General features: G+C 42.5%; 1 protein-coding gene across 4 annotated transcripts in view; it reads right to left on the bottom strand.

The window, feature by feature from the left end:
• LOC144238807 (rho GTPase-activating protein 7) overlaps positions 1 to 26,010 on the bottom strand; it is a 173,030-nt gene that overhangs the window by 23,636 nt on the left and 123,384 nt on the right. Inside the window, exons 1-3 of one of the 4 annotated variants that reach the window (XM_077772736.1) lie at positions 21,584 to 21,875; positions 6,208 to 6,279; positions 356 to 437 (exon numbers count right to left, since the gene is read on the bottom strand). In XM_077772736.1, coding sequence (XP_077628862.1) covers positions 356 to 437; positions 6,208 to 6,279; positions 21,584 to 21,620 — 191 coding nt within the window. In that variant the 5' untranslated portion in view covers positions 21,621 to 21,875. Of the gene's footprint in view, positions 1 to 355; positions 438 to 6,207; positions 6,280 to 21,406; positions 21,530 to 21,583; positions 21,876 to 26,010 lie in introns of those variants that run through there. The other 3 variants (XM_077772746.1, XM_077772731.1, XM_077772743.1) reach the window with 3 other exon arrangements.

The raw sequence follows: 26,010 nt of genomic DNA, 5'->3' as shown, positions 1-26,010 counted from the left end.
CTTTTAGGGTATCTGGTTTTAAAGATACACCTTTTAAAGAACACTGTTCCAAATTTCCAAGCCATCTGAATGTTACCTGTTTCAGCAATCATATGGTATCAAATACAAAATGGTCTGTTTGAGTACCTCCTAGGAGAGTACCATTTCATGGCGATATTAAACAACAGATTTTACTTATTGTAACTGAAGGGCCTATGATATATAGGGAAGTAAATTACTAGAACCACTAATTACTAATCACTAATCAAACACCTGACATAATTAGTACAACAAAGCTGAGCAAAAATCATCTTGATAATACTGCATTCTTAAAACAGGCAAAAAAAAAAACAACACTCAAAGCATTTCTGTTTACCTGCATAAAGCCTCAATGGCATCTCTGTCCAAGAAATCGTGCTCTCTCTTGACCAAGGAAATATCAATGGGGAACAGAAGATCTGTAAGAAAAAAAAACAAACATTTGTTGACACCTAAATTCTTGCCAATCTAGCCCAGTTTAGCAGAGGGGAAAAAAAAAGTAATTTGTTGAAAACCCACTGTGTGCAGGGCTCCTCATTTCCTATCAAGTGCTCTGGGAGAAGAAAGCAACTGAAGACAATCCCATCAGTGTCCTAAAGGAGCTTAAATGTAAAGTGGTCTGTGAACTCAAAGCTCCTTTCTTGTCAAAAGATAAGTGGTTCAAACCACTATTCCACCTTTAAACAAATCAGCAGGCAACAGACTCTTGCTATAAATTATTATGTAAGCCAGAATCAATACCAGAAGGATGCTCCTTTTTAATGTGGTTGTTTTTTTTCCCCCCATGTGTGTATGCTCACATTTGATCAAGGGAAGAGGTCACGGAAAACTGGGCCAAGGAAAGGTCTAGAGAACAATGGCAGTGGCAGTAAATGGAATCTAACCATTTGCATGACATCAAAAGCTAAAGAGAATTCAGGATATGCTATTTTTAAACAAATATTAGCACTTCCATATGGCTTTTCAGGAGTTTATATAACTCCCCCTAAAACAAAGGCCAGCTACAAGCTGCTGTAGAACAATAGAATCCCAAATCCCTTAATCTGTAGCAGAGTTCAGTACTCTTTGACTACTGGGAGTTACAGCAGAACTGAAAAGGTGAAAGGGGGAAAAAGTCAACTCAGTAGAAGAATTCCCTTTTTTATCACTTGTTGATAAATACATTCAAGGAGAAGGGACGATGATGGGCAGCACCACTGTGGAAATTTACAAGAGGTCAGGAATCGCCACTAGATAAAAACAAGCATACGGTATATGCGGTCTTCCCTGTAGCAGAATGCTTATATGATATGCTAAATCAGAGTTCTTGTGTGTACCTTTATGGGTCAGGAATGGGTGAAATAAGACATCAGGGCAGGAAACAATGATTACCATAACCGAGAGAGAGAGAGAGAGAGAGAGAGAGAGAGAGACAGAGAGAGAGACAGAGAGAGAGACAGAGAGAGAGACAGAGAGAGACAGAGAGAGAGGGGGGCACCACAAAAAACCCCATGGCCTCTAAAATGGCTAATGCTGTAATACTGGGGTAGACTGGGCTCTCAGGAGTTCTGGGGATACAGGTGATTAGTAATGAATGTTCTTGTTCTTCAGCTGACTGTTACGTTCTTATGGTTTCACAGAATGGAGCTCCATATTCTTAACAATCTACTTGCTAGAGATAATGATTAAGAATTAGCTTTTTTTTTTTCTGTTGGAAACTAACATAATTAGTGTTTTAGTCTATTCATTTTTCTGAAAGTCAGAGTTAGATTATTGATACTATTCCCTGAATAATGTAGGCAGACCAATGAAGCAGCTCAAGATTTATGAAGAAATATATGAAATTGGCAGGAATTTATCTCTTCATTAATTTACAGACCAATGCTATAGGCTTATAGTGAATGTAAACAATTGTAAATACAAGCACAGCAGACTAAAAAGCTATTTGGAGGTTATGACATTTTATATCACTTTGAATGGATGTCCAGAGCTTCAAGTATTAAATGACAGAGCTGACATTAAAGAATATATTTTTAATATTCCCACAGCATAACATCAGATCTATAAATGTAAATTAAAAGCTCACATGTCTGTTAAGTGCATAGGAAACCACGACTGTGTTACTTTAGCAATTCTAACTTAGTGTATCCAGAACTGTACACTAGATTCCTTTCCAATTCAAATTATGATTCTGTTAAAAAAAAAAAATCTTGCATGCGTAGGCACTAGACGTTAAGAGAGAAGTGAAATAATTAAATAACTGATTTTCTCCTATTGGCCTAGACTCTTCTGAAAGGACTGGTTTCTAAAGGATATGATTTCAATTGAATAGAATGTATAGAAGAAGCTCTCAGTTCTTCACGTTAGGATTTAATCTTCCAGCTTGGATTTAAGGGCAGGAAGTATAAATTGCCGAAGACCAAAATAAAGCAAAACAGGAAGACAAGGAATGTGTGGGTTGCTGTACTGCGTGTGTATGCTCACCGCGCACAGAACGGCAGGATGCAGCGCAGAAGTTATAGCCCAGAACAATACACAGTATATCTCCAAGCAGGCTTATGCTTCAAAAGACTTGTAAATGTGAAGAGACCCCAAACATACTCCATGAAAATGCAGTCTGAATTTCAGGATTCATTAGGAAGGAAGACAGAGACTGGAACTGAGTCTTAGCAAACAGACACTTCACAAGAAAGTGCTGCTTGGCAGCAAATCAACACCAAAAATGAACATAATTGGAGGAAACTTAATTTCTAAACAGGAGAACAGAAGAACAGCCACCTTACCTCCACTGCTAATGCAATTATCTTCCCGTCTCCAGTGGAGCTGTGAATTGAAGGCGATAGAAGGGTGGGCCCTCTCCAGCCCTCCCCACCTCCAAGCATTTGTGAAAGACAGATACTCTAAATGTTAATAGGTCAGAAATTCTCTCTAAAGGACAGATAAGCAACTCCACCACCATAATAAGCATGCAGGCTAACTAAGTACCTTTAAAAAAAAAAAAAAAAAGAAAGTAAAGAAAAAAGAAACAAGAAAAAAGGAAAAGGAATCAGCGATCTTCTTTATAATGGAGGAATAAGAAGATATTTTACACAGTCTAGAAATAAAACAATTCTGAGTTCAAGTTCATGGAAAAAATATTGCACATTCAGTCTGGGCTGCAGTGAAGAAGACGGGGTCATGTAAATTAGGCCATGAATTATTTTAGCTGAGTGAGCCAGGGAAATAAAAATGATCTCTCTGGTCTCTGCCTGACTTCCTTCTGGGGAGGACTCACCCACCCACTCCATATCCCTCTTCAAGGCAACCTGCTGATCATGTCTCACACTTCGGAGCTTGCACACCATTCCTACTCTTAGCATGGGCTAGTGGGCTTTCGCTTTTGCTCATGCGGTAAAGAAGGTTGCCAGTGATCACTAGCTCCATCCGAGAGCCCAATGCCACTGCTACTCTAAGAAGTCTGATTGCTGTTATCCTAGGTGTAAAGACATGTTTTAAAATCACTATTGTGAGAAGAGCCAAACATCTTTGGTGAAAATATTTCATTTCAGTTGAATCTTTTAGAAATTTTGTCACCTCATGGCTCTCTCCTACCATCCCCTTCCTTCTTAGGTGATGAAAAAGATGTATTGTCTAAATGTAAATCAACCAAAATGCCATTTGCTTTTTTAGATTCTGGCACTCCCTTAAAGGTCCTCTTTGATGTCTGAATTCTGTGTTTATTTTTAGAAAATATGTAGAATTTACCACAGTGCTGGGCATCTCTGTTGGTGTGGAAATAATAATGGTTTGTTAAGTAGTTGAACGGATGATGGATGAATGAATGAGAGACATTTAGTGTCATTATCTCAGCAGAGTTAAGGAAGCAAAGAATGCTCAAGGCGGAAGAAGCCCTGGAAGTCATTTAATTTGCTCTCAGTTTAGGAGATCATCTCACTATTTACCCAACATTTGCTTGCAAATTACCCATATATATGGAGTTCGCTGGTTCACAAGTGTAATTTTTTATTATTTATTTATTTTAAATGTTACTTTTGAGAGAGAGCGAGCGAGCAGGGGAGGAGCAGAGAGCAAGGGAAATAAAGAATCTGAAGCAGGCTCCCAGGTCTGAGCTACCAGCACAGAGCCTGATGCAGGGCTCAAACTCGTGAACCAAAGGGGCATGTTTTCCTGACTGAGCCTCCCAGGCGCAGCTTTTATTTTTTATTTTTTGAGAGTGAGAGAGAGTGTGCGCATACACGAAGAGGGGAGGGGCAGATGGAGAGGGAGACAGAATCTTAAGAAGGCTCCACGCCCAGCATGAAGCCCGATGTGAGGCTCAGTCTCAGGACTGTGAAATCATGACCTGAGCTGAAGCTGAAATCAAGAGTCAGAAGCTTAACCAACTGAGCCATTCAGGCGCCCCTGCAATTCTTTTTAAATGATAACAAGTACAGTATGATACAAATCCCATGTAAATGAACAGCCTGTTCACCTTGCCACGTGCACGAATGCTCCCCCCAACAGCTGGCAGCTGGAAGCTCAGGATGAGCCACACCTGAGGGGCTCTTCACCCTCTGCTACAGCATCCCAGTAACCGCGAAGGGCACTGATGACAAAATGAAGAAGTAAAAATTCAGCCTAGATCTGAATTTTTAAAATTTTAAAATTTAAATTTAAAATTTTTTTAAATTAAAAAAATTTTCTTTTTTTTAAAGTTCCAGGGGTCCTGGGTGGCTCAGGTCATGATCTTATGGTTTGTGAATTCGAGCCCTGCATCAGGCTCTGCTGACAGCTCAGAGCCTGGAGACGGCTTTGGATTCTGTGTGTGTGTGTGTGTGTGTGTGTGTGTGTGTGTCTCTTTCTACTTCTCCTCTGCTCATGCTTGGTCTCTCAACAATAAATAAATGTTAAAAAATTAAAAAAAAAAAAGATCCGTTTTTGTTAATTAAAAATGTGAATGCTGGTGGTGCCTGGGTGGCTCAGTCGGTTAAGCATGTGACTTTGGCTCAGATCATGATCTCATGGTTTCTGGGTTTGAGCCCCGCGTTGGGCTCTGTGCTGACAGCTAGCTCAGAGCCTGGAGCCTGTTACAGATTCTGTGTCGCCCTCTCTCTCTGACCCACCCCTGTTATGCTGTCTCTCTCTCTCTCAGAAATAAATAAAATATATTAAAAAAAATTTTAAAAACTGTGAATGCCACAGAGAAAATAATATTCATCAACTGACAATCTAAACAACAGTAAAAAGCCTAATTACAACCTGGGGAAATATATCTGCAACACATGACCAATAAAGGCTTACTATATATAGAGTGAGGAGCTCTTACAAATCATTATGAAAAGTGCTATCAACTCATGAGAAAAATGGGCAGCAGACATTTCACAGAAGAGCAAATACATATGGCCAGATGATATGAAGAAATGAGCATTACCATTCACCATCAGGGAAACGGAAGTCAAAATACATCTGCATGACTGGGAAATATTAAAGTCTGACAAAATCAAGTGCTGAGAGCATGTCAACAGAAAGAATCTTTACAGAATTATTGGCAGGGGTGAAAATCAATACAGGCACTTTTGAAAAACCTGCATTGTAAAACTGAACATACATGTTCTCCGTCACCCAATACTTCTGCCCCTACGTATTACAGACAAGACAAATTACTGCAGATGTACAACAAGAGTACAACCATGTACAAGAATGTTCCTAAGACTACAGTTTATAAAAATAAAACAGGAAAAGCTGAAATGCCCACCAATCAGGGAGTGAATATGCATAAACCGCGGTCTACCCCCACATGGGCTGTTACACAGTAGTCAAAGCAAGCAACCTAGAGGGACACACACTATAGAAGAATCTTAACAATACACTAATATTGAAAAAAATTAAATCCTACGGGATTACATAGAGGATAATATCCTTTTTATAAGGGTCAAAGCAACTTTATAAAAATGTATTAGGAAAGTGCAAAAGGAAAATGATAAACAGAAGTTTCAGGATGATCGTTATTTTGGGTAGGGGGTAGAGGCACCCGATGGGAGAAAATGTTAGATGCACTATAATCACGGTCCTAGCTTTTGAATGATGGGGGCCTTAGGATGTACTACATTGTTTTCTTAATGAAATATTTTAGTGAACACTAAAATGTCTGAAAATAAATCATAGATCGATAATATCATGAACCAAGGATACAATTATGCCAATTAAAAAAAAATGGCATTCCCCACTCACCTTCATAAAGCTGTGCATACTGGGGGAAACCTGTTGCCCGTAGCCAATCACAAGCTTCCTTGGCTTCAATTTCTGTAACAGAACAGAAGAAAGACAGCAATGTCAGGCACGGGGACGCCAGCATGCTTTCTTCCTCAACAAACTCTGATTTTGTTATAGAAGCAAAATAGGTCTGGTGACAATGGATAAACAAGATAAGTACATAGACACATACATAAAAGCCACTTAAATAAAATGGTTTAAATTATTGTGCTTCTTTTCAGACTATAGAAGATGCATATAACGACCCGTCTTTCCTTAAAAATTAAAAATGGGGTCTTAACAGTAGGTTACTACTCTGTGCCGCTCCTGTGTTCTGGTTACAAATGAGTGTGAAAACAGGGCATAATGAGCAGGTTGAGGAGGGATTAAATAATTTTAAGCCTAGATGGTCTAACCTGGTTTAGTCTTAACATCAACAAAAGGCCACCAAATACACGTGATGCCCTGGAAGAGAACTAACTTGCCCAATGGACCAGACCTTGTGCCCCACAATGGGATGTGCAGAAAAGGCCCAGGTGCTGAGGCAGTGTGCCTTCAGGCGCATCCAGCAGAAGAGACCCAGGCTGTCAGGTGACCCAGAGGGCATTAGGTCCATAAATCCCACAGTCTTGGCAGGCCAAAATGCCTAAGAAAGCCCTGCTTCCCTGTGGTTAACATCTTGTAGATAGTATTGATAAACAGAAAGCCCAAGAGCAACTGACACACTGTGTTCAAACTCACTCAAGCACATATTTACAATCCCGTTAAAACTGACTCACAGAGGAGGTCTGGGGCACACTGATTAGTTTCTCCACTTGCACAAAGAATATTCCTTCAACTCTTCTTCCCACCTTCCATAGGCCATTAGAGTACTCAGTTATGTAAGGTGATTCACTCATATATATATGCCTCAACATTGCTTAATTTACTCCAGATTCAAATCTTCATTAAGCATCTCTCCTCTGAGCCAGAGGGAGGTGGAAAATCCGTATTAGGAGGAGCATACAGATCTTACTTTTGTCTAGTAACTTAACGGTTTCAGAGCACTTTCCCCCATATTATTTCACTAGTTCCTTGGCCTTTACAGAAAGGTAATTTAGAACACTCACATTCATTAAAGCAAGTAGGGGTGTCCTTATAGAGCGTGCCAAAGAGAAAAACAACCTGCTATCTCCTGGTGAGTTAGTTAACACTCAAACTAAAAACAATTAAGGCCCGTGAGTGGAAATAAATGGCATGACCAAGTTTACTTTCACGAATCTTTTCAGCGTAGCAAGGAGAGCAGCATTATTAAACATGATGCAGGAGTGAATTTGGGACTGGTGGAGAAAGGGACATCCATTTATAAGAACCTCAATGTTTGCACTGAATACAAGAATATACAGAATTGTCCAGTGTGGATTACCTGTACTTAACATTTTTTCATGTATTCATATCCACGCCTTGTCTCAGAAAGGGATTAATGCAGCTTTACGTAAAATCATAAAATAAACATTTTCTAGAAAACCATATTGCTGGAAAAACATAAAAGCTCAACGTTTTATTTTAAAGAAGGAGGAAACTTCTTTTTCCTCTATCTCTGTGGCTCCTGTTCAAAGACAGACAAGGAAATTTAAAAAAGCTGTGTTTGCTTAAAAAAAGTTTTAAAAAAAAAAATAACTTGCTTTTCCTGACTATTTAGAGGTTACTTCCATTGAATGGATTATTAGACTCTGAATAGCAGATTGTTAAAAAGTAAATGCACTTGCTTTCTTAATATTTACCAGAAATTCTCACTGTGTACTCTTTTCTGACTATATTCAGACAGGACACCGGGTCAGCACACGCACAAAAGCCTGAATTAGACACAATTCACTAGCCAATATTGCCACCTATTCAGAGCATGTTCCTGATTTTCTTATTACAATGGCTTCCTGCCAAGAGGCATGTAAGATACATGGCATTTTTCTAAAAAGCCTTCACATTTATTTATGTAATACTTTACAAATTACCAGGTGTTCTCAAACATATTGCTCATTTAAGGGCCCCCGTGATTTCACGAACCCCAGTGGCCTATTGCTGTCTTGTCATTCTCTTAACTCACTTCCCACAACTAAGGAAATGAAAAGCCCCCACACAACCACAGAGTCATCTACAAAGCTGTGTCCAAATAGCCACTCTTCTCAGGGCCACTTGGTTAGAAAGCAATGATGTGGACAGGCAAAGGTTTGCTTCCTCGGCCTTTAGTTACACAACGGCTAAAAAGCAGTATTTTCAAGAACTGCAGAGATCCAGAAATTTTACCTTCCGTTTCCTTACCCTAAAACGGATGAAAATGTGATTTTCTTTCAGATGTGAAACCATGGGAAATAGGAAAGTTGCTATCTAGTTTATACTTAAGAATGTCCAGGGGTGCCTTGCCTGGGTGGCCCAGTCGGTTAAGTGTCTGACTTTGGCTCAGGTCATGATCTCATGGTTCTTGAGTTAGAGCCCTGTGTCGGGCTTTGTGCGGACAGCTCGGAGCCTGGAGTCTGCTTCGGATTCTGTGACTCCCTCTCTCTCTGCCCCTCCCCTGCTCGCACTCTGTCTCTCTCTCTCAAAAATAAACAAACATTAAAAAAATTAAAAAAAAAAAGTCCACTCATGAATACCTGGGCTGCATAACAACTGAACACTGCTCCTACAGACATCAGAATTAGAACATTGTAAAAACTGTAAAACGTTGTCACTGGTTTTTAAATAAATGGAATAGTTATGGACTTCACTCCCACCCCTTTCCAGTTATTGAGAGAAAATGGTAACAATCTGATGTAAGTGCTGATTAAAAAAAAAAAAATCAGTATTTTTATTTTATTTAACATGAAATGGATACATATGTTCATCCAAGTGGAGCAGAGAACACCCTTTCTGGTTTCGCCCCCTGATCCAGTCCATTACTTTCCCTCTGGTCTCCCAAGTACAGCGCTTGTCTCCAGTTCTCTCTCTCAGAGAGTCCATTTCCCAAACCTAGGTCCTCACACTTTCCAATCTACAGTATTGATCTTGTCTCTCTCTCTCACTGACCTCACTAGAGCTCCAATGCCTGGAAAATCAAGTCTGCACACCTCTGCATGGTTTCCCCGGTTCTCCGTGAGGTACGCAACCTAATTTTTCAGTTCCCTCTCTTCACTTTGTCTCCTTGCCAAAGTAAACTCATCTCGGCACACACCACTGTGACTTACTGGCATGAAACGCTGTCCCATGTTCTCAGTGTCAAATTCACTCATCCTTCAAGGCCTATCCCAAATGTTGCCCCCCAGAGGCCTCCTGACAATTGTCAATGGCTTTTATTGAGTGCTTAGTATGTGCACGGCTCTGTCGAGGCACTTAAGGCATATTAATTCACTCACTTTTCAGATTGATCCTAAAATGTGGATTACTAAAATCCCCAAGATACACAGATGAGGAAACAAGCAGAGAAATCACTTCTTCAAATGAGTTTTCTTTACATGCAAATGCCATGGTGGAGACAGAACTAGGACTCACAGAAATGAGCAAGACAGGTTCTGCCCTTAAAAATACATACGACACTGAGCAACCTTTAAAATATTAAAACCATGTACACATTGCATTACTTCAGTCACTAAATTCTCATGCCCAGTTTTGGAGATCTCTAACTGGCTCTAAAGGGATGGCTTTTCCTTCAATATATGCAACTATGAAGATGATTTTTTAAAATGTTTTTTATTTATTTTGAGAGAGGGAGATAGAGTGAGAGTGTGAAAGCAGGACAGGGGCATAGAGAGAGGGAGAGAGAGAATCCCAAGCAGGCTCCATGCTCTCAGCAGAGCCTGCTACAGTGCTCAATCCCATGAACTGTGAGGTCATGACCCGAGCCACAATCAAGAGTAAGATGCTTAAGTGACTAAACCACTCAGGTGCCCCGAAGATGATTTTTAAAAATCTTTTTGTCCACCGAGCAAAAAACGCCATCAGAAACCAAAAGCACAATGGAAATACAATGCCGCTTTAATGCCTGGGTTTTCTCTGAGCAAACAACAGACAAATGTGTTGAGGAAACAGGAAGTATTTATTGGAAACAGCTCTAGTGGTTAGTTATATAAGATGAATGAGGTCCAGGAGACCCTTTTGTGTAAGGCTGGGAACGATTAGTCCATATTTGCACATTTCTTGGCATGAGGGGATGACCCTATCTTCCCTTTACCCCTCAACAGTGAGTTAAACAGAAATTCCCCAACCCCGTCATCATTCTGTTGAACTCGCTGATCTTAAACCAGTTGAGCAACAGCAACTGGGTTGGGATGTGATTACTTCCACGTTCTGTGTGCCCTCTCTTCACAGGGGGAATGGTTAGGCTCCCTGCCTTCTTTGACAACAGGCTACCAAAATCAGGACTCAAGGCAAATGCCACAGCTACATGGAATGTATCTCTTAAATAAAAGTCTAAGGAATTGGAAGAATGCAAGAAAATTCAAGCACTTTCCAGATTCCTCGGATTCCCCCAAATATGACAGACCTGTGGGCAAAGATCAGTGGAAATGTTGATACTTTTACAGCCACAGAAAAGCACATTAGCTGTGTGAAGGCAGGTGGTATTTTCTGATCCAAAACAGAATTCATTTCCGTACCCTGGTCACACAGGATTCTTCCAATGGAAAAAGATTCTTCTTACCCATTTTCCAGCCACCATTGAGGCGGCCAATTTTACAGGACTGCCGTGCAGGCTTCATGGGGCAGCCCATTGGAGAAGCAAACCATGGCCTCAAAAACTTGATCTCAGGGCTGACGCAGTAGGCATCACCTTGGGGAACTTCCTAAAAGCACCACCACCACCCACTCCCAGGTATTCAGATTTTCTCAGTCAAGGGAATACCTTTTTTAAAAAAAACTCTTTAGATAAATTTAAGGACAGCCAGGATGGAGAACCACTGAGCCACACATTTCTCTCTATGCTGGTGTCTGGGATTCTTTCTCCCTGGATTATCCTGAGAGCCTCCCAGTGGAATTCTGTGCTGAACTTTGCCCCTCCCTGCCCACAACAAATCTATTCTAGTCCGAGAGTCCCTGAGCCCCTGGATTTGTTTTTATGAGACACATAATTCATCATGTTACTCTCCTGCTTATAACTCTACACTGACTCCCCACCACCTTTCTATACAGTCCAAACTCCTCAGCAGACCCACAACCTTCTTAATTTGGCCTCTGCCTTACGCATTTGTCTCCTGGAAGGCCTCTAAATGTAAGCTTTGCTCATCTTACTGAATTCCTTGGGGTTCCCAGAATGCAGCCTCCTCTCTCACACTGCAGGCTCTTAATTTGTTCTCCCCTGTACCCCTAAATTCTCTCTTCTCTACCATGTCAACTTTTCTCTCCCACCTTCCCTATGCTGGGTGAGATGCACTTACCAAAAGCTTCTTAGTTCATTTATATGTCCTGAAAGAATACTTGTTCCATATTAGAAGCACAAACAGATTTGTTTGAAGGAAAAAAAGGAATCCATTAATATTTTCCTCCCTCCAAAAACAGACTAAGAACTATAATGCAACCCCCCTTCTCTTCGCAATTAATAAAAATAAACGTTAAACACCCACAACTGCCAAAGACTGGTGATCAGGATTCACCTATGTAAAATGAATGACTTAGCCCTCTACATGGGCTAAGTCAGATAGCAAAATGTATATAACAATATTTACTACACTTTAACGTTATCTAATCACAGCCAAGATTTTGACTAGCAACTACATTCCTACCCTCAGGTGACTTAAAGCATTTTAAACTTCTGTTGTGTATATTCTGAAAGAAACCGGTAAGGAAGCTTCTGGAAGACCAGTCGATACTAATTCAGTTTCTAAGGCTGTTTGGCCTAACTGGGGCTGACCCAAATCCGCCTTCAGGAATATTCTGGGATAGTCCTACACTTAAGTGAAGCCAGTCCTCCATTTCCCCCTTCGCTCGGTATGTATCTACTGAACATCTCCTAAGTACGCTGCCAGCTGTGCTCAGGGACAATCACACACAGGTTCCTGCCCAGAAGGAGGAAGCCAAATGGAAAGGTAATTCACAGTTGAGTACGTGGTGTCCGATGACCCTCTACTGACGGAAGAGCTGATTTCCTAAGGGCTATTCTAAGGTCTTTGTGTTTGTGAAGTCCCAAGTGGCCTGCTGCAGTAAACCCATGAATGCTCATTTCACAGGTGAAACTACCTACGTCCTGCATGCCCTCGCTCCTTCATCTACCCGTCTGTCACCCCATCTCCCTTGGGCTCACTGATCTAGCTACACTGGCTTCTTCTCACCCACCCCATATGCCCTTTCCTGCTTTATTTTTTCTCCTTCCAAAATATGTATTAGGTTTACTTTCTGTGTCTCCCCTCTATAAGCTCCAAAAGGCACATTTCTTTGTCTGCTTTACTCTCTGATACATCTTAAGCACCTATAGCAGTGCTATTGAGCACAAGGTAGTTGCTCAATGAATAAATATTACACAGCTACAATATGACTTTTGTTTTAGTGGTTTTCCAATTTTTTTCTGACCAGGATCCATGATAAGAAATATATTTAACGTTATGATCTGGTACACAAATGTATGTATGCCATGTGTATACACACACATACACTCATGTATACAAACACGTGCCTGTACAAGCACACGCAAAACTGAAACAAGTTTCACCAATAACACTTAAAATTAGTTATGTGGTCTTAACATTTTTCTATTCCATTGAAAAAACTAGTTATTTGTTCCTCACCAAAGCAACCAGTTTGAAAGGTATTATTCTCACACTATAGCTTTTTCTTATAAAGAAAGATAGGAAGGAAGGATGGATGGAAGGAAGAAAGAGAAAGGGAGGAAGGGAGAAAAAGAGAGCGAGAGAAAGGAATAGAAAGTGAAGGAAGGAAGGAAGGGTAAACTAAGAACTTACATGAAGTACAGAGGAGAATGTGTTGAGGCACAGGAAAGACACGTACGAATTCAGAGGTGGGAGGGGGCTGCTTGAGCACATGGTCTGTGCTCAGCCTTTAAGGAGGGGTTATAATCTATGTAAGACTGGGTGGGGGAGAGAAGATTCCGAGTAAAGGAGACAGAATAGGCCAGGTGGAGAGGTGGGGAAGCACAGGAGTTTGTGAAAGGATGCTAAGCAGTCCGATGTACTAGAACCCTGAAAAAGGAAGGGAGGCATGAAGTGGAAGGCAGGTTCTCCCACAGAGCACATATAAGCATCTCCTTAGCCTGGTTAACCAAAAAGCAGCCAACGTTATTTCTTCAGATGTAAAAGAGTTGCTTTCTAATAATCCATCACACCAAGAAGGCAAAGTATTACCTCTGCAACAGGTCAGGAAAACAGGTCTAGGAAAGAATGTATTGCTTTGTTAGGTAGCCTTGAGAAAATAATCTCTCTGGACCGGTTTCCTCATCTGTAAAACCTGGGACTGTCCTGGGCTTTGTAGTAAATTCCCCAGGTTTCTGACTCTGAGATTTCTTTTATGCCAATTTCCCCTTCCCTCTAAGACAACCTCTAGAATAGCTTCCATTGCTATTGTTAAGCTTCTAGATTTATCCCCAGTTCCACGGAGGTGTTTTTCTTCCCTCAAAAAACTGGATCAACAGTAACTGCTGTGAGTTCTCCAATTTTGCAGATTTACTGAAGCGTATCGCTAAAATTTGTAATTTGGTTTTTAATGGATCAGTTCCCTGATTTGTCTCATGAAGCCTATGTTCGTATTACAGGGAACTCAAGACCCTAGATATTTTTGCTCATGTGTGAGTCTACAGCCCTCAAACTAAAAAACTCATCCTTATAGGAGGAACATGCTTAGAAAACTCGGGAGTTTTACTCTGCTTACTGAGTGTTTATATTCGTGCTTGGCTTCAGTAGCATCCTAACTTCTACAGAATCAGGGAGTCAGGTGCTGACGTGCTTCTTGGACCCTCTCTCATCTTTTCTCTTCACCAAGGAGGAAGCTGGTTTCAGAGTTTAGGTGATTCGCTGAAGGTTCCAGAATGGCCCTGCTCTCCTGGGTTAGTGCACTTTCTGCATACTTTGACTGCCTGCAAAGATTACCCTCACTTTTAAATCATCAGACTGTTTTTCAGTACAAGTAAAAACTGTAAGTTTGGGAAAGTTTCCTTCTTAAGTCTTTTTTTTCCTCTCCTGCTTGAGATCTGGTGGCAGATCTGTTGCTTTCTAATAAAGAACATTCCTAGAAATAATATAAAGGGGGGAAAAGGACCTATCTTTTCCCAGTAATGTGATGACAACTTAATATAAGGTTTTGCCTTAAAAAAAGGAAACCCCGAGAAACACACCCTGCAAGCCTATACCTGGTATTATGCACATGAAGAGAGGCTCCAGCAATGCAGAAATGAAATCAATTGACATCCCCTTTGGGGGATCATTTAGTTCAAGTGTTTGCAAAATACTGTTATATCACATCAAAAAGTATGTGCTCATCCCTCCCGAAGGCAAACAGCTGGGTATTAATTTGAGCCCGTGGTTGACAAGGCTCTCTCGGGTACCCAGATTTAAACCGATCCAGTTATTTCCAGGAACAGAAAATATCTCTCAGCTAATCAAAAACTGGCACTTACTACCCAGCACAAAGAAGTCATACTGAAATGAAAATAAGCTATTAAAGAAAAGGATACAGGATCATCACATTTTCCTATTTCATTTCTTTGTGGGGTGGGATTAAAACCCTTTGGTTTACATACAAACACGCACACACATTTCTAGTATTCTGTATCAAATACTTATGCATTCCTAACCATGCAGTGCTAAGAAAAATAATGTGAAGTAGTACTTAAAATACTAAACCATTTATAGATAATAACTGCATAGATTAAGAAAACAATTTCAAGAGAGGAAATAATCTAAATAACATACTTTTAAGAGCTCTTATTTTTCTGAATCTCATTTTTTCATAAAATGAAGCAGATGGTTTAAGATTATATGATCCACTTCCTTTGTAACTTACAATTCAAGGCAAAATACCTGGTTACAAAGCTAAAGTAGCCAACCCCCTATCTCCATGATGAAACGTTTGCAGGCACATCAGTTCTTTCATTTACGTGTTATCAAAGCTTATTCTACTAAGTAACCCCCAAACAAAGCCCAATGAAAAGAAAAAACAGGGCAGCGACTAGTAAAGAGAGCTGCCGTTAGGCATTCCTATGTCTAACCTCAAACAGGAAACACTATGTGATTTGATATTCTTAGTTGTGTGCCACAAGGTGTAAGGAAAATCTAGGACTACTGTCTTCTAGGGCAGCTAAAGAATTATTTTCATTAAAAATGCTGGTGACAACCAGCCCCCGAGACACACACAATCTAATGGTGAAAAGTGGTTCGGACCCGGTCCATCTGGTTTAGGAAGGCTTCTGGTTTTATATGGATACATCTTTCCTACAAACACTTTGAGACCCTCATTTGGTTGCTATCCACCTTTTGTTTACACATGCTGGCAGGAAGAGGCTTGAAGCACATATGACCTTGGACTAGTCACTGAATTTCCAGGCATCTCGGCTGCCCTTCACCAGGGAAGAGGCAATGTTTTTCCAGACTGCTTTTGCAAAGTTCTGGAATTTCCCAACGAAATGACTTTTAGAGACGCACATGCATCACGGAAGATCCGTTTTTTGCGCGATCTCTGAAAATGGGAGTTGTATGGACATTGTCCCCTTGTGAGTTTATGGTTTCTCCGGACTTGGGTGTGAAGATGATTTCAGAATTTTAGCATCTTCTATCTACTTTGTCACTTGTCTGTGACAAGGCGGCAAGGCCCGGCTGTAGTGCGGCGCAGTCATGGGCCACAGGCCATCTCACCTCCAAGGTCCCTTCCTCTATGGCTTCCTCAGCGCTGCAGCCTGGGAAATGCTACAACCTCGGGGTGTGGAAAACTTCTGTCCCTCAGACATCCTCTAGAGACTCCTGCAAGGAGAAGGAAGGCGCCTTTCTGACAAGCTTCAGGAAGCAGCCTGCAATCCTCTCTGCGGGACACTCAAAGGTGGGGCGGGAAGAGAACAAAATGTGGATGGGAGGTGTCAAAGGCATCTGAGGACTCCGGCTTCACTGACCTCAGCCTTCAGTTAGTTTTTGATTTTCCTCCTGGGGACGGGAGGGGGTAAGACATGAAAAGGCCACCATGCAGAGGCTTGTGTGAGTGGAAAAGGAAGTGTACTTTCTACTATGAAACTCAGTTCAGCAGCAAAATTAAAAAACAAAACAAAACGGGGGTGAATGATTAAGAGAAATCAATTCCCACTTTAACGCTAGCAAGGACATTACCAAGAACATTACGTCTTAATAGGCAGTCATTTTCAAGATGCTATTCAAATGTTTTCATTGACATCTGGAAGAAAATTTTCCCTTAGAAATATTTTAAAATGCTTTCCCTGAAGAAAGCGTTATTCAGTATAGTCCATGGAAGCTAGAAAATGGAATCCCAGATTCTTTCCCCAAACGTGAAAGACAAAGGCTCAAGTCTCCATTCACTGCGCTCCAGAGGGGGGACATAGAAACCACCAATTTGTCAATTTTGGACCCTAAAATTACAGCCCTATGTGAGCCCCTTAGGAAACGGCAAAGTAACCGCAGGGCTCTACACGGCCACCGAATACGGTTTCCTAAATGGACTCTACTCCAGCCAAGCACATCTCCCTAAATTGCACGTTACAGCACCTGTTTGGAATCCTAGCTCTGCCATGTACAGCGAGCGACCTTCGGCAAGGGATGGAACTCTTCCGAGCCTCGGATTCCTCATCTGTCCAAGGGGAATGATCCTATGTCTTTCGGGAGCTGCTGAGGTGAAGGTTAAATGTGCGGTAAGGGCAAAGTACGTGAGAAATTTTAGCTTCTGTATTACTATTACCATCCTGCCCCAAGTCTGTGGATTGTTTATAAAAATTAAAAAGGAGCGTTCATACTAGAGAAGGTTGACTATTGCTTGTGAGGGACTGTAAGACTATCCACACTAATACATGCACAAGGCTGTCCTCCGGTGCAGCACAGCAAGGAAGGTATAGTGAAGAAGTTAAGGCAGAGTAGACCTAATTAAAGAATCCTCAGCAGGACTACTCCCTACTCCTTATCATTGATCACGATAATCCTTAACAACAACACAGGATCGCGCAAGGAAAAGGGCACACAGGCAGGAAGAGAGTCCTTCCCGGCTGGGACTCTTCCCCTTTTCCATTAATTAGATTTCTGACTAATTTGAGGTTGAAAGAAAACACCACTGATTGCACTTCTACCAGCAGCCCACTCCTACAAAGCAAATTTTAACCTCACAGTCTTTCTTAAAAGAGGAATGACCCTCAAGTCTCAGAATTCCTGATAAAAGGAGAATTGTGAAAACTTCTCCAGAAAAGCATTTCCTCTTAATTTCACAGGACGAACTGGGAGACTGCGCTTTTTGAGGACACAGTGTTTGGGTGTTAACACTTTATGACTGGGCATTAGTTCACCTTGATCGCCACAGCAAGGAACACTTTTTAGGTCCTGAATGCTGTGCACATCATTCCTTTGCATGGTAGGCCTGCAACCCCAGACTTTAAGGGTAAATCCTGTTAAAATGAGCACTCAGCGAAACTTAGGGGGAATAACCATGTTTAGAAATTAAATTCTCTCCTCTACTGGATCCCAACTCTTAGAATTCTAATCACTGAACTATGCAAACAACAAATCAAGACCACCTTCCCCCCAGGTCTGCTTTATAATTTGGAGAACAGGCTTGGCATGATGTGAGCCTTGATGTCCATTCTACTTTGGGGCCAGGTTTGACTATAGTGTTCTAAAGCTCTAAGAATTCGGTCTTTAGTGATTTGGCAATATCCAGAGAGGAAGGGGAAACATCTGAAGTTATTTTTAACTTTTGCAAGTCTTCTGGCTTTACAGGGAAAACGTTAGGGTGGGTCAAGTATTGTCTGGAGCCCTTCAGGGCCTTTTTTTTTTTTTTTTTTTTTGCATGGCCTCATTTCCGTCTTCCTGTTGCTAGGAAGGAGAGTTAAGCATGAGAAACTTGTGTTTACAATACTGGACCATCCTGTCCAGCACAAGGCTCTCTTCAAAAATGTACGATTCACTTCACCCACTGTACTTTGGATGCCCCCATTCTTCTGGACCAAATCGCCCTTTCCTGAATATTTTCAAATTGCATATTTACCTGCCTCGGTCATAAAAATACCACTCTCATTTTAACATTGCATCATGGCTTAAAATCTCCACAGGGACACCAAGGGAAAGTCGAGTACTTATTTTTGTATTTTGAACCACCTCTTGGAACCCCACCAAGACTGACTGGAAGGCATCTTCATGGGGCCTCCCACACCCCCTCTAAGCCCCACACTGGTAAGGGTTTAAGTACTACATACATTTTTCACTCACTTTACAGTCAGAACTTACTTAATCGTAACATGTTTTCCTATTAATCTGGTATATTTTCCAGAAGCAACCAAATATCGCTTTTTAATGGAAAAACACCCTTAAATTTTGCCCGGTCTTTGCTCTTTGAACTATAGTATTGAACAATAACAAAATAAGAAACAAAAAATGGCTTTAGGTTAAAGGGCATCTGGCCTCTCCTCTTTCCTCCACAACTATAGGAAAATCCTCTGGCTAGCCTAATGTATGAAAACTTGGAACACTGCCTTCAATTAGCCATAGTCAATTGCTTAACTGTTCGACCTTTTCACTCTGAAGGAGTAAGTAAGTGGTGTTTCTCAGAAGATCTAAAGTTGGTAAGTTAAAGTCACAGGTTAAGTCACTGAAATCATAGTTCTCATCCACTCTAGGGAAAGATTTAAGTGGGAAGCTACTTATTTTGATCCTGTGGAGTCGGGAAACTAAGTCAGTCCCTGTTCTTGAGCTTCTGGCCAGGTTGGTGTAAGGTGTCACTCGGCTTGAATTAAAATAAAATCTTTATTTTATTTATTTATTTACTTTTGGGTCAAAAGCAAACTTTTAGAGCAGCTGGGAGAGAAAGTTAGTCTGCTGTGCTTCATTTTAAGCTCTGAACAGTAGTGCTAATGAAAAAAATATGCAGCCAGGCTCGGGCCACGCTGTAAATCTGGCATGCCACAATAAAAGTTAATACATGCAATTGCCAACATTTTCTCAGAAAATGTCTTGAAATAACTTCTGAACACACATCTGCTAACTATTTGACACTCATTCCCCAGGACTTTAGTTCTTCCATTAGGGGGGCTGTTGACTTACAGGGCACCCCTCTGGCCATCTGCTACAGTCTGCAAGCCAAGATGGCACTGGGTGCCTCCATTAATTCCACACTTCTGGTCTGCGAATTATCTCTGTGGAGGACCAGCCTGCAGTCCAGATGGATGCTGAATTAGTCAACCTCTTGGAGCTGCTGATAGATTTACATTCAGAGTTCTGCCGGGCTATTATTTTCCCTCATCCCTTCAGCAAACAGAGTTTGAGGGAAAAAAAAAAAAGTAATTTGAGACTCTGTATTTTACCTTCACCAGCGCTGTGATTTTTTTTTTCTATCCAAATGCGTCATACATGCCACCCCCATGAATCTTTCTGGAGTAGATGGCTGTGCCTAGGCTGCTTTGCTCCACCTCACCAATAAGGGCTGAGAGAGCTGCTTCTTTTTTTTTTCTTTAATTTTTAAAAAGTTTTTTATTTATTTTTGAGAGAGAGAGAGAGAGAGAGAGAGAGAGACAGCATGAGCAGGGGATCAGAGAGAGTGGGAGATACAGAATCTGAAACAGGCTCCAGGCTCTGAGCTCGCTGTCAGCGCAGAGCCCAATGCCGGGCTCGAACCCATGAACTATGAGATCATGACCTGGGAGGAAGTCAGACGCTTAACCGACTGAGCCACCCAGGTGCCCCTGAGAGAGCTTCTGAAACCCGAGAGTGAACCCGTTTGCTATGTGTAAAAAAGCTCACTCAACGCCAACGTGAGGCAAGGTTTTCTTCTCCAAGGTGCAGACTATTAACTATATGCAAGACTTTCCTTCCACAGTAATGAGCATGTATTTGGTCTTTGTGAACCATCAATACCAGACACAGTGCTAAACTGTGTTAGTTCATTTGATCCTCACAACCTTCTCTCGTGGTAAATACAACTGTAATCCCCATGTTGCAGAGGAAGAAGGTACAGAGAGGTCTCAACACTCCCCAGACGCGCCCAGCAAGCAGGTTGCGGACCTAGGGTTCCTACTTCGCCAGCCTCACTCTGGTCTGTTCTAACTCCCCTCGCATGCAACAGGGGATGTAGGCTGGAAAGATGAACGGATTTAGTTAATAACCACAATCTGCAAATTACACGTGGCAGGTCCAATTTGCTGTGGCCAGGGGAGAAACTCGGAAGGATCAAAGTCTCAGCCGGTGACGTCGGAGATGGGGACAGGGACACAGAGGCAGCGTGGGGCAGCGTTCTGCAAGGCCATGACTTTGCTACGCAAAAAGTCGGGCGTGCTTCCTTCCTTCCTTTCGCCGGCCCAGGGACTCGCCCCGCGCTGGCGCCTCCTCCGGAGACAAGGGCGTGGGCATCTCCACCCCGCATTTTAGGAAACGCGATTCAACGCCCCAGCACGTGAAGGCACACGGCAACCCTCCCAGCAGGCGCCCCTCGCATTTAAGCCAAGGGGCTTGCAACACTCTCCAGGGGCCAGCAGCCACCACAAACTTCTCTTAAGTCTGAATTAGTTTCCAGCATTTAAAATATCTGAGCAAAAACCAGTTTGAAATGAAAACGTATTTCCCCCTGAATTTACTTTCAAATAGTTAAAAAAACCCCAAAACATTCCCAAGTGCCACTGGGGGCTAAACATCCCTAAATAATAAAATCTCGGGGAGTCTACACCGATTTCGGACTTGTATAGCGAAGTGCTGCAGGCACTGAGCCCCGAACGTCCCCGGACTCGGAACCACAGCTCCTCGCCTGGGACTTAAGAGTACGAATAGCAGGGTCGCCGGCTCAGCCGGGCTGGCAGTCGGCCCTCCGTGCGCCCCCGCCCGGTGTGCACCCCAGCCCGGCCCGGCGTCCCCAGCCCGAGCTGGAAGTTACCGTGGGCTTCAATTCCTTAGTGGCGGTCGCCCCGACCGCAGCCCTTCCCGAAGCCCATCGGGCGCGCCGGCCAGTGACCCCCCAAGCAGTGGATAGCCAGGGGTCATTACCCGAAATTAAGACCTCCCTCCCCCAAACTATGACCCTCGTTTTCCCCACACTCCACCTCCTCCACTCCGAGAAAGTTGGGCGACTCGGTCCCGAGCCTCCTCGGAAAGCCGTTTAAAAGCACAGAACGACAGGCATCGACTTGACAAGGCGGGGTGACATTTCCTCCGCGGCGAGTCCCCTCCGCAGCTGGCTCCCGCAGCTGGCCCGGCGGCAAGGCACAAGTCTAGCTTACGTGTTAGGATCATGATGTCCGGCTTCTCCCTGCACATCAACTGCGGCAGGGGGGTGGCGGGAGCGCAGTGGGGAAGTCGAGGCAACTCAGCTCCCGCGCCAGCACCCACGGCGGCACTCGAGACGCGCGCGCTGACGCCCCTCAGCGCATCCTTGCTGGCCGCTCCGCGCCCCTCGCCACAGCCCCAGAAAGAAGTCGGCGTTTTCCAGAGGTCAAAGGGAGAGGGAGCTCAGGGACAGGGGCGAGAAGCACGGGAGCGGGTGCTCCTGCGGCGGAGAAGTTCGGCCATGGCCCGGCTNCCGGGCTGGAATGTTTTCCTTTGGCCTCCAAGTCTGCAGGGGGAAGCTTCCTAAACTGTCCAATTGTTGGCCTCTGGGGTGAAGGCAAAGGCTGTAGCCTCTAGGCATTTATATGCGGGGGAAGTGTGAGCTGGACTTTGGGACATCGCGCACTCTCCTTCTTTCTCTTGATAGCTTTGCACTCTTAAAATCATCTCTAGGATTCTGCCTTACATCCTGGTGGGGACCGCATAAATTTGCAGAACGGAGGGGAATCAGGGAGGGAGGGATGAATCAGTGTTTCCTTATCTGCAGAATGGGGAGGATACCTGTCCCTTGGACAGTCATCATTCATTGTGCGAAAGCTTGCAGGGGTACAGGACAAATGTAAGTAATTAACACTGGGACTGGGTTTTTACTCAGCATGTCTACTGTGTGCACTTTCACAGTGTTTTCCAAACTATCGACCTTGGGCCTCAACCCAGTGCAGCTCCTGCAACTAACTGGTAGGACCAGTTGACTATACCAGAGAATAATTTCTGATGGTGATAATCTGCACTTTTACAAACCTTGGGTGATTCTGATACACTGTAATTTGAGGGCCCCTGATATAATAGGAAGCCTCATTAAAAACTTTTTTTTTAATGTTTTATTTCTGAGAGAGAGAGAGAGAGAGAGAGAGAGACAGCGTGAGCAGGAAAGGGTCAGAGAGGGAGACACAGAATCCGAAGCAGGCTCCAGGCTCTGAGCTGTCAGCACAGAGCCCGACGCGGGGCTCGAACCCACAAACCGTGAGATCATGACCTAAGCCGACGTCGGATCCATCCAGGCACCCGGGAAGCCTCATTTTTAAAGATCACAAATGTATACAACCTCTGAAAGATTTTTAAAAATTCAGACTGCGGTTGCATGAAACTTTACTTTGGGGCTAACTGATGCTTTCTGCCTATTACCTCTGGTCAAAGAAAACTACTAAACCCATTCATTCAACAAATACATCAAGAGCATTTATTATGTGCCAAACACTGTGAGCAAGAAAGAGAAACTTCTCTTCCCTCCTAAAATGTACTTCCTAGTGGGGAAGATGCACAATAAATGAAGCAAAAAAATGAAATATTTAGTAGTGTCTTGGATGGAGATACATAAAGGAGGGGAGGGGAGAGAGTTGTGGGAAGGTCTCTTTAAATAGGGTTAAATGCAAATCAGGAGACTAATTTGTCTTAATTATGATTTAAAATGCATTGATTTTATAGTCATTCCTTAGTTTACATACAGAAGGCTCTTCTTCACACATCCCCCCCCCCCTCCGTTTTTTAAGAACAATAAAAATGCTAACTCTACCACTGGCTCTCTAATGTACCCAAATCAGAATTCTGGCTCTGGAGAGTGGCCTTTCAGGTTTGGGTCTCTATTCAATAGATATTTCTAGGGCTTTTACCTGCTTACAACTGCTGGGCAAGGGTCTGCCCATCTTGTCTCTACCTGCTGAGAGTTTACATCTGGTGGGGAAGCAGAAAGGGGGCATGTGAAAAAGAGGGGCTGTGAATGTCCAGAAAAGTAGAGCTCGAGAAGGCAAGAAGAGCTGCCCTCTGAAGTTTGGATGCTGCAGAACTGTCCAAATGCCCACAGGTGTCAGCAAGGTGGAGTGTGATTCCAGGGGAGGCTGGAAAAGTAAGGGCAAGAACTGTTCAATTCCCTGCCTGACTGTGTTAAGGACTGTTTTATCCTTTCCAGTTATAAACAGTGAGAAGCCATTTGAATGGATGAAGGCATGCCCTGGCCAGATATGCAACTTTGAAAAGACCTCTCAGGCAGTAGTGTGTACTTTAGACTGAGAAAATAGGAATACACCTCCTAAACGTACTAATTTCCCTTATTAAAAACCCAAACTTAATATATTCTAAGCATCTCCCCCAAAGCATATTAACTCTTAGAGTAATTTCTTAATGTTTATTATTAGTTGAGTGAAGTTACATTCAATTTGATTAGGTTTCTAGGAGTTTGTGCAATCCCTATACAACCACCCCCCATGAAGTATTTGAGAATAAAACATGCTAATCTCTTCATCGCTTCTTGTTCAAACTCCATTCCTTTCTCCTTGATTACTGATGACCCAGTCTTCTCTGGATCTTCTCTAATTCCATCACATTTCTCTAGAGGTTTCTGTTACATGCACTGCTCATCATTGACAATACTCATAACTCCAAAAACATTATCCTTGGTGAGGTATTGTTTTGCATATGGCCTGTGCTGAATCTCTTCACCTTCTTCCATTCTTTGGTTTATCCACAGCCTGTGTCCTGAGCCAAATCCCAACTTTCGTCAGTTTAATTCTTGCTCCCGATAGAAATGGATGTGCTACATTTTGAAGGCTGCTCAGCACCTCTAGAATAGTGGCTGAAAGCAGGACTTTTGTAGTCAGGCCACTTCCTAGCTGACTGATGAACACATTATTTTGCCTCTCAAACTTAAGTATCTTCATCTTTAAAAAAGGAGGCTGAACTAGTGCCTATCTTCTGAGGTTTTCAATGAGGATTGAATAGGGTAATGCACATAAGTGCTAAGCACATAATAAGCACTTGGTGATGTTAGCCATTATTATTACTAGTACTAAGTGGGCACATCAAACAAAAACATGAGATTTCTATTTAAATAGTCATCCACGAGAAGATTAAAGCAAAACAAAATGAGACCTTGACTTTAACCTCGATGAATGTGAGGAGCCTCTACAAACTGGGGAAAGGGAGGAGCGGAAAAGTCATTAAGAGTATCAACAAACACTGGTGCTTTGCCAGATGAAAGAGGTCCCAGGGATAGCGCACACTCCTTCGTCTGCATTTAGCCTTCAACTCATCACCCCATGTTTCACTTCTTCTGTGGTAGGCAGATGACAGCAGACTAGGCTTTTTGGCTGAGTTGTGTTAAGTGACATTGGGTATTGAAACCCTGGACTCTGAGAGGCAGGGATTAAGTGGCCCATTTCCCCACCAGCAGGCTATGGTCCTCCCAAACCCCTTCAACATATGACAAGAAAAAACATCACAAATGACACCAGGTTTTGTTGCCACGGTTGACACAAGGACAAGGGCCTGGGCTGCTTACTTGCTGCCATGTTCCTCTGAGTTTGATCATCAGGTTCATGGAAGCTGATCACTGGGATATCCTACTCTGTCTGGATGTTTTCACATTCAACTGTGTGTTATCAGGGCAAGGAAAATCACATATGTAATTCCTAAATGATGGAAAGCTAAGTGACTCTGGTTCCTACTCTATATGAATGATTGAGATTAGATATCATTGATATTGCTCAATACATTCTCTAGCATTTTCTTCCATTATAATGTATTTTTTTTTTTAAGAGTAAAACTCAAGTGTCTATGGACACTCAGGCAGATAATACTGGTGAGGAAAGCAAGCCACAGTGGGGTGGGAAGACCTGGGGAATCCAGCTCTCCCCAAGGGGGCAGGGTAACTCAGGCGCATTTGATTGTTGGCCTGTGTTCACATAGCTACCCCATGGTTTTGGGTTAAAAGATTTTTCAAGAGCCTCCTTGCTTTCTATAATTTTATTTCAAACCTCCCAATTTTTAGATGCTGGCAACTAATTTAAAAAAAATCTAAACTCATTCCAAGTAATTTCAACTTTGAGGTTCATTTAGCTCCAGGGCAACTAATTTAAACCTCTGCTCTAGATATGAGCCAAGCAATGTCTTTGGAAATGTATTTCTCTCCCACAGGAACGAAAATCCGCCTGAGTTTGGAAAATGTTGTAATGTAATTTGTATTCAATGGGGCATTGTGAAATCAGTGTGGAAAAAAAATTATTTGTAATGTTCAAAGGAATTATGACAAATAATACAGACTTTTGGAAATTTTAAACAGTATTCGATTAAGAGAAATAATTAAATTTAAAATTTAATGGTTGTCCTTAAAATATTCACTTATGTTTAAGTTTCCACAACCGAAGTTTGGGTTCTTTCCCCACTGTCCAGCCTGGTATTTAACCTTTTCATAAGTATATAAGGGGAGACTGTGGGGGCTTAGTCAGTAAAGCGTCCAACTTTGGCTAAGGTCATGATCTCACAGTTTGTGAGTTTGAGCCCTGCGTCAGGCTCGAGTCTGCTTCAGATTCCGTGTCTCTCTCTCTCT

This window comes from Crocuta crocuta, unplaced genomic scaffold (assembly GCF_008692635.1).
Source record: "Crocuta crocuta isolate KB4526 unplaced genomic scaffold, BGI_CrCroc_1.0 scaffold140, whole genome shotgun sequence".
Lineage (NCBI taxonomy): Eukaryota > Metazoa > Chordata > Mammalia > Carnivora > Hyaenidae > Crocuta > Crocuta crocuta.
This window is presented reverse-complemented; position numbering and strand designations above follow the sequence as displayed.